The following is a 9,256-nucleotide window of genomic DNA, read 5'->3' as shown; positions in this document are numbered from 1 at the left end:
CCCCCCCCCCCCCCCCTTCATTCCATCTTGTCCTTTCTCTTCTGTGCTGCAGGTATGATCGACTGTCCGGGCACTCAGGACGGCAGCTCATTGCGCTCTCTGATTGACAAGCCTCCAGTATGTGGGAACTCTTTTAGCCCACTGACAGGCGCTCTGCTCACAGGCTTCAGACTACACACAGGACCGGTACTAACTGAATATGTTCATATATTAACAGGACTATGGCGAAGCCAGAATATGCTACTTAAAGATGTAGTTGGCATATTCTGACTTGCAGGTATTGTTTATCTCTTAATTATAATGTTCAGTTAAATACTTACACGCATGTTTTGGTTTGTTTTTCCCAGCTACCAGAACAGTACAGACTGATGCACATACAGCCTCCAAAGAAGAAGAGCAAGCACAAGCACAAACACCATCGACCACAGGACCCATTACCACAAGGTATGCCATAAACTACACTTATACACTTTCTAACGCTAACCAAATGCAACCTGTTCTCAGGTCACTGAGCCAATTCTTTTTTACGTCACAGAAACTCCATCAGACACTGATCCCAAGAAGAAGAAGAAAAAGAGGGACGACGATCCCGACCGCAAGAAAAAGAAGAAAGACAAGAAAAAGAAGAAGGTAGGATAATCTATCAAGAACACCGTAGTTCATAAAGTTGCTAGTTAGTTGTTATTATGGGCCCTTTTGCCAAGTCTCTGTACATAACTCTGGGATCCATTTATTTTCACACTTCATTATTTTCTGAGAACACATAGCTTTTCTTTAATTTTATTGTTTATTATTATTTCTCCAAAATTTGCCATTCTCATTGTGTAGCTTGCTAGCTCGAAGGTTGTTGTTGTTTCCTGATGTCAACACAAAGAGAGCAGAAGGTGAGGGACAATGGGATGGCAAGCAATTATCGTGGTAATGTACTTTGTAGCGTTGACCCAGACTAATCAGTGCGTTACTGCTCTCTCTGTTTCCCTCTAGAACCGCCACAGTCCCGACCACCCCGGCCTCGCTGGATCACAACCCAACAGCAACAGCCTCAGATAGACAGGAGCCCACTGTGTGCACGCCTGTTTGAATGTGTGCGTGACTGTGCATTTTGTAAGAGGATGCGTGTGTTTTACAGATAATTGTATTATTGCGAGTATGTTTATTGAGAGAGGATGAATCAAATGCAAATGGTTGTGTGATGTGTGTGAAAGTAAAAGTAGCAGCAACACAGTGGGTGTGTGTGATGTTGAAAAACAAAATGTTCTGGTGTAAAAGGCAGAAAGCCGCTGGTGAGCTGTGTGGTGTTGTGAATGACTGAGCAGGCACTGTATGTATGTCCCTCTTTGATTTTGATGTGATATCTTTTGACCATAATGCCAAAATCAAATAAACATTGGTTATTACCTTTGCTTGTGGAAGTGTAGATTATATGATCAGGTACTTGTATACATGGTGTAAAATACAGTGTAGCAGCAACAATGACAAACATGGCTGATGCACCTTGTTTACGGTGAGAATCGTTAGGATAAGGTAAGGATGTAAGAATGGCAAAACAAAATGCCACGCAGACTTTACTTTCATTCATTTATTTGTTAATCAAATGCACATGCTGCTTATATTGATTTGAAGGCAGGAAAGAATGACCTACATTTAGCAAGACATACCAAAACGTCAACCCCATTGGTGAGAGATGAGAGAAGATTTTACTTAATATGATGGCCTTAAAATATAGACAAAGCAAATTATCTTTATTTTAGAGACTGTCAGAGGTGTTAGTCAAATTTTTTACAAGTCAGGCAGCAACTACTTTAAATCTCAAACAAATTACAAAAGCATGAACACCAGGGAGTCAGGTCTTACAATCACTAGGTTCTTAAGGACTTTTAAGCGTACATAGGTACAAAGAGGTCACATTGTTGTTGCTGGAGATGCTGGTACATTTGTTTCAAACATTACAAAACACTAGCAAAGTATTGAATTAACTGTAACACCTCAGCAACACTGATTGTTACTATGTTATTTCCATGGCCTATATAAGTTCAACTAATATTTGTGAACGTGGGCTACTTTCTCTCAAAGCAATCAGAGAAGTCATTCTCAAATGTGTGATGTCATCAATTATTTAAAGTCTGGAGCTGCTCCGTAGACAATAAATGGGATATTGATATTTTTCTTATTAAGTTTTATTATGTTGTAGTGTACTCTGAAACAGAAAGTGTGCCGATATACTCAGAACATCCCCCTAATGCTCTCAGTGTCATGAATGACATATTTACTATTTACTTGTCTATAGCGCAGTTCTTTTTAGCACTCTAGTTTTTGGATTTGGGAGTTAACTAATTTTTTTTTCTTAACATATGGATTTTTAAAATGGGAGTTGTTCCCCTTTAATCCCTTAAATTCATATCTATTTCAATAAAGCCAAAATGGCAGTAAAGCCGCTGAGTTTAAACAAAACTCAGAATCTCCTTCATGATCGTCTTGCACACTATCCTACTGACATCACACATTTGAGTTTTAGCACTCTATTTTTTGGATAAGGAAGAGATTTGTCCATGTTCGCTATTATTTTTGAACTGTCTTAGACTGAAAATGGGTGTAGTTCCCCTTTAATCTTACATTCATACCTATTGCAATAAATCCAAGATGGTGGCAAAGGCACAGAGTTGAAACAAAACTCAAAATCAGACTCAAGCAGCTGAACACATTTAAAGAGCAGAAAGGAATGCATCAGGCAAAAAAGGAGAAATCTACTAAAGCTGTCTTGACACTATAATGGATTGAGTCAAAAAAGGGTGAAAAGAAAGGATACATCGGATTCAATAAATCTACATGATACTGTTGCTGTGAGCAAAACTAGCATGTACAGGATAGACACGTGTTGTTGTCACTTTAGAAGAATGTAAATGTTTCTGTTTTGATCAGCAGCTGGCTGAAACAATGTCTTTTGAATGAGACTTTGATGATCATTCAAACAGAAAAATCCCATTAAAATAACAAGTTTAACGTCAGTCATCAGTGAACATACCGTACGCACACATGGTAAAGCAAGCAGAATATGTAATAAAATACATAACACACCTCAGTTGTATTTACAAAAGACAATGTTGATGGTTTGTTTGTTCCAAAATCAATACATGACAAAATAAATCAAAAAGGCAAAAGCGGAATATACAGAAAATCATCTGAGCTTAATTCAAAATTAGCACACTACAAAAAACTAAAACTGAAACAAACACTTCCCTTTTTAATGCCACTACAGCTAGAGTATAAAAAGACACTTTAATACATATTTTATACACACACTAGTTAATTTCTGTGCATAAAGCAGTACAAAGTGATTCATAACATTGACACACACTGTGTGTCAGAATTTTAAAAGTCAGTCATATTTTCCTTGTGAATTTTTCAAAAAAATATTTTACTTACATATAAAAAATCCAGAATTGCAAGCGCTGAGTCAGCAATACTTCTAAAGAGCATGCATGCACAAGGAGGGTTTCTGTACTGATTGAATTAGTTATGTTGGGTGTTTGACAGTTAAAGGATTGATGGTTCATAATATGGAAATGAAATTGGACTGACATAGTAGTCGATTGCAGAAAGTAAAAGAAAAAAAAACGAAACAGAGGAGGTAGATATGGTGTCTCTACAACCATCCTATCTGTGTGTGTGTGTGTGTGTGTGTGTCTGATTAAATAACAGGGCTCTGAATATAACCCAAATGCTTCTCTATACGTACCAGAAGTCTGGTATTTAGATAGTTTACATTTTCTTTGATTGCTTATATGCTTTTAAAGTGTTTTAGAGATGTATAAAACAGTGGAAACAGCACAATATACCTAAAGTATGTTTCAATATGCATACTTTTAAAACAATACTGAAGTAGAAAGTGTAACTCTCCTAATTTCTTTAAGCTGTTCTTTGGTGTTAGCAAGGATTTTGATGATTGTCAGAAGTCTATACAACAGTATTTCAAGTACAGTGACACTCGCAGTCTGACACACAGGCCATACCATGGTGTGTGCATGTGTCTGTGTGTGTTTGCGTGAAATCTATGGCTTTAAATCACACTATATTGGCTCTTCAACACTAAACCAGAATAAATAAACAGCAACAAATGATGATGACATATCTCACGAAATCACAGGGAACTTAAAGTCTAACTCTTAGTCATAACAAAACATGAGGAATCCTATTTGCTCTGTGGTATGGGTTGTTGTGAGCAAAATGTGCACCAGCTATGAGCAAAAATAAAAACACTTGAAATATCAAAACAAAATATATATGGATGAGGCGATTGCTGGTGCTCATTTTAAAAGGCACATAAATCCTACAGTTCCCCCAACCCTCCGCTTTGTGACACTCTAAAGCCTGTTTTATGCTTCTGCGAAGGCCCCATGCACAGCTTTCGCCGTAGTCTGTGTAAGTGGCCTAGTTTTTATACGTATGAGCGGGTGCGTGCGTCAAGCCGGCATGTATATGTGTGGTAGAAGGAGAAGTGAGAGAGTGGCGATTAGGTTTGGAGTGGGAACTGATCATAGTGTGAAAAACAAAGTGTCTCCCCTGTGTTTTCTGACCAAGATGAGATGTCTTTAGCATAAAAAGTTAAACCTCTCCTTGTTTTCATGTTGTTAATGGAGAAGAAGAACCAGGAAATGAGTCGGGGGAAATGCAACGCATTTTTTGAGAATTGCACGTTAGGCTATGGCATAGGGTCCGGCGTAGACACAGAGGGGTCTGCGGGGGTACGCCGTTGATTCGATGCAGAAGCATAAAACGGCCTTAAGCCTCCACAGCAGGGAGGCCGTTGCTGTGAGGTTTGTAGCCATTGGCCTTAGTGTTATTGAGCGCCTGCATCTCCTGTTCGGCCAACCCCTTGTCTTTGGCTTCCTTTTCCCTCAGCAGCTGTCTGCGGTGGTAGAACAGATAACCCGGCAACAGGAAGCCAGCCAATGAGAATATGAGCAGACCGAGGTTGATCTGAAGGACAGAGATGGAAAGTTACAGTCATACAGTTCCTGGTGGGTGCCCGAGTTCCCCCCACCACGCACACACACACACACGTGTATGGAGTTAGAGATAAGTGTGTGTCCTCACCCAGTAGGGGTCTCCGTTCAGGGTTCCGACCATGACGATAAAGAGCGGCTGCTGCAACAGAGCGATCACAGCGCTGATCATAGACTGGAGGCCTGTCAGAGTGCCAAAGTGGTTGGACGGGTAGCTGTGAGAGAGATAGTGGTGTTCACCGACAGTTTGAAACACCAAATGAAATGAAACAGAGCCCCAGACAAGAAAAGAACTTGGTATAAAACAAACGAGCTATATACTACTACAGATATACAAATCCTTGATAATAACATGTTCTGTAGGTGAACAACAGGGGTTCAATATAAACCTGTATCATACCTTATAATATCTTACTGCATTCAAGACTAGACTATTGAGCAGTTCATGAATTTTGTTAAATGAATACACATATAACACATATAATAAAGCATTCCCTACTTTTGTCAACACATCTGGCTGCTTTTATCACACTGTAACATGCTGCTTTATATTTGGTGTTTATGTGGTGCGGGGAAACTAGGCATGCCTCACATATTATAGTGTTACAGATGAATAGTTGATAGTACAGTGTTAGACATAAGTAAATAAATTAATGCTAAAGCTGACTAAAAAGAGGAATAAAAAACATATTTTAGAAATTTATCTTAATGTCTTCATTTAAAAAATGAGGAAAATCCAACCTTTAAGGAATTTTCTTTGTGAATTAAAAATGTATTGTAAATAAATACATGTTCTTTCTTAAAATCCAGGGGGCATAAGTATACACACCCCTATGTTAAATTCCCATAGAAGCAGGTATTTTTAATATTATTAAAGGCCAGTTAATTCATGGAGCCAGGATGTTTTTTTATTCCTATTTTTAGTCAACTTTAGTTTTCATTGAGTTTTCATTGGTGTATTCATTTATGCTTAGCACTGTATACGTTGAATGTTTATTATCTTATTAATGAACTGGAAACTATAGGCTCATTTCTCCGTATTTCTACTTTGTTAAAAAATATATTAAATGACATCTTTTTAAACAATGCTTTGTGATTTGACTGTGAATTTTGTGAAATATTACACCCCTAAGGTTATGTTTTCCCATCTCCTCTCTGATGTGAACGTGTTAAACAGAGCTGCAGAATATGCATTTGATGAAAAAGCACTCACACAGCAGCATAAAGGCCTCCGCAGCAGGAGTGGATGAAGCCTCGGACCATAGTGTGGAGGATAAAGGTTAAGATCTGAGGAAGAGAAAAAAGTAGCAACACATTCAATGGACTATTTATTCTTTACTTACCTTGTTCTCTGGTTGCCATAACATGTGTGTTCTCATGTGTGCGTGTACGGTACCTGTAGAGGCAGGTTGTCTATGAGGCAGCAGCATCCGAAAGCGAGCAACATCAGGTTGGTGAGAATGAAGGCCCTCATGGCGTTGGTCACTTTCTGGATCTTACGGTCTCTCATGGGAACACTGGTCTGTCTATTAGGTCTCAGACACAGAGGTGTTTAACTTTAAGGCATGCTGGACCACCACCATTATAAAGACAACATTCATGTTCCATCATATCTCCTTACATCAAACAAAATTGACAGTAATTAGGATTTTCTTGCCACCACAATTTTATCAATATTGTTAATTCTACTGCTTTTAAACCACCAAGACACACTGTATGTACCTCTGCTCTGTGCCTGGGGGGACGGTCTTCTCCTCTTCACACTCTTTCATCTTCCAGTCCATTATGTAACCAATCAGAGGACACGTAGCGAGGCACAGCAACTGCAGCGTGCCGAAGATGGACGAGTAGAAACTCACTGAAAGAGAACACATTAAATCAAATTAAGAAACTAAAAAGACAAGACAGACAAGTTAAATAATGTTTACAAATTTAAAGCTGTATTACACTACTCACCTTTCTTCTCCGTCTCAAGCACCAGCTGCTCAGATACTGAAATATAAAATCAAAGACCCACTGTGTCAGTCACTTTTAAATGGTAAAATTATAACGTATAATACATTAAAAAGAAAACAGCAACTGTTTTGGTGGGAATGGGGTTGAGGGTTTGACACTCACGATGCACTTCGCCGTGGATAACCATAAACTCCAGCATCTTGTTCATTGCCCCCATGAAGAAGATGATCCTCAACTGGGTCATCCCCATTGTAACCAGACTCCACAGGAAGATGGGAGAGAACACAGACCGACGAAAGGGAGGAGCATCTGAGAAAGGAGGAGACAGTTTGTTTTACACAAAGTCAGTGAATGTATTTCTTTTTATATTCCTATGAGAGGAGCTAAAGGCAGGTGATTTCTTTCTTATTCGATTTTCAGAGTAAACATTGTAAGACATCCAGTCTGCCAGTCTTTCAGAAAAGCAGTTATCTCTTAAATAGCAAAAGGTTCTTTCCAACCTGGGGGATGCAACCTACCAATGAGAACCCCTTAAAGCTATCCTGTTAATCATCTTGGAAAATATTTCTGAGGTCTCACAAGATGATTAACAGACAAGCAGAAAAAGCTAATTTCTGCTAAACTCAATGGTTTCTTGTAAATGACTAATTCTATTTCTTCACATTCATAATGTTCTTTCATAAGTGGGTAATACTGGGAGGCACTGGTATGAAGTAAATGGCTTGAGAGTTACAATGCCTGCGTCTGTGTTTGTTGACTTACTGGGTGCAGCGTCAGATGTACTAGAAAGGTTCTCTGTTGAGTGTCGGATGTCTCCATTTTTCTGGCTAAGTCTTTCTCCAACAGCCTTCTGGTCAGATGAAGGCGGCTCTTGCAGTGTGAGTATCTTACTGTTATAGATAAACACACACACATACGCACATTAAGGTTGGAGTGAAAGAGCGTTGTTCTGATAATATTTTTGTGCTTTGGTGTCTCTGGGAAAGAGATGAAGTAACCGACCGGCGGACACACTGACCTGTAGTCTACCTCGTCAGGTGTTGGAAAGCCTTCTGCAGGCCAGTTGAGAAAACAGTTTAAAAAGACAGAGGCAGCAAGACCTGCCCACGTCCACATGATCACCTGGAAGGACACACCTGCATCGTAGATCAGCTGGGAAGAAGAGAAAGATGGATGAAAAGGGTTGTTTTTAAGCATCTTGCTTTAAAGTGGTATCCATTGAGTTTTTTAGGCCACTTGGGGGCAACAGAACATGCTGTAAACACACCACTGGCATAGTCTCACAGAGTAAAGTTCTAGTGTCTACCTGCGTGTCAATCCCTGCTCATGCACATGCATTCATTCTCCTTCGTGGGGGGAGGGGCTTTGGAGAGCGTTTGGGCTTTAGCATGAAGGAGGGGAGGGACTGAGAAGTTGTTGATGTTCAAATTCTTTGGCTAAATCCTGGATCTTCACAATCCTACCTAAAGCACCTTTAATATAAAATATTAATTTGAGCAGCTGTAAAGTTCCTCAAATTCAAAGTGATTAAAACACATTGTTTTCTCATACCCCGTGGCTTCACTGATAATCTATCACTTGATCCTGCTGCTTGGGATGTCAACAAAAGACCTCATTGAAATAATTATATGACATGTTTGTCTAAAAAAACAGGCTGAATTTCAATTCTGGTGGAATTCGCTGAGGTAGTCAAACAACTCCACAGTGGCAAAGTCCCAATGATGAGATTTGTCCAGAAATGCTTAAAGGTCTGGGTGTGGAGGAGCTGTCTTGGTTGACACGTCTCTTCAACATTGCATGGAGGTCTGGGACGGTGCCTAAGGAGTGGCAGACAGGGGTGGTGGTTTCCCTCTTCAAAAAGAGGGAACAGAGGGTGTGTGCCAATTACAGGGCCTCTTCTCAGCCTCCCTGGTAAAGTCTACGCCAAGGTGCTGGAAAGGAGAGTTCGGCCAATAGTCGAACCTCGGGTTGAAGAGGAACAATGCAGATTTGGTCCTGGTCGTGGAACAATGGACCAGATCTTCATTCTCGCAAAGATTCTGGAGGGAGCCTGGGAGTATGTCCAACCGGTCTAAATGTGGTTTGTGGAACTGTAGAAGGTGTATGACCGGATTCCCCGGGAGATACTGTGGGAAGTGCTGCGGGGGTATGGGGTGATGGGGTCCCTTCTCAGGGCCATCCAATCTCTGTATGACAAAAGCGAGAGCTGTGTCTGGGTTCTTTGCAGTAAGTCGGACTTGTTCCAGGTGAGAGTTGGCCTCAGACCAGGGCTGCGCTTTGTCACCAATCCTGTTTGT

General features: G+C 40.2%; 2 protein-coding genes across 2 annotated transcripts in view; one reads left to right on the top strand and one right to left on the bottom strand.

The window, feature by feature from the left end:
- The window catches only part of med19a (mediator complex subunit 19a), a 2,686-nt gene extending 1,284 nt beyond the window's left edge, over nt 1–1,402 (top strand). Inside the window, exons 3-6 of the mRNA XM_032527233.1 lie at nt 53–186; nt 348–444; nt 536–630; nt 985–1,402. Of these exons, the coding sequence (XP_032383124.1) occupies nt 53–186; nt 348–444; nt 536–630; nt 985–1,050 (392 nt within the window). The 3' untranslated portion in view covers nt 1,051–1,402. The remainder of the gene's footprint in view (nt 1–52; nt 187–347; nt 445–535; nt 631–984) is intronic.
- Nucleotides 1,403–4,380: 2,978 nt separating this feature from the next.
- slc43a1a (solute carrier family 43 member 1a) overlaps nt 4,381–9,256 on the bottom strand; it is a gene marked incomplete at its 5' end in the record, with an annotated part of 17,258 nt that continues 12,382 nt past the window's right edge. Inside the window, 9 exon segments of the mRNA XM_032527193.1 lie at nt 4,381–4,977; nt 5,095–5,218; nt 6,217–6,290; nt 6,400–6,529; nt 6,726–6,861; nt 6,960–6,995; nt 7,122–7,268; nt 7,722–7,849; nt 7,978–8,111. Of these exon segments, the coding sequence (XP_032383084.1) occupies nt 4,780–4,977; nt 5,095–5,218; nt 6,217–6,290; nt 6,400–6,529; nt 6,726–6,861; nt 6,960–6,995; nt 7,122–7,268; nt 7,722–7,849; nt 7,978–8,111 (1,107 nt within the window).

The sequence above is a fragment of the Etheostoma spectabile genome, chromosome 10 (assembly GCF_008692095.1).
Source record: "Etheostoma spectabile isolate EspeVRDwgs_2016 chromosome 10, UIUC_Espe_1.0, whole genome shotgun sequence".
NCBI lineage: Eukaryota > Metazoa > Chordata > Actinopteri > Perciformes > Percidae > Etheostoma > Etheostoma spectabile.
This window is presented reverse-complemented; position numbering and strand designations above follow the sequence as displayed.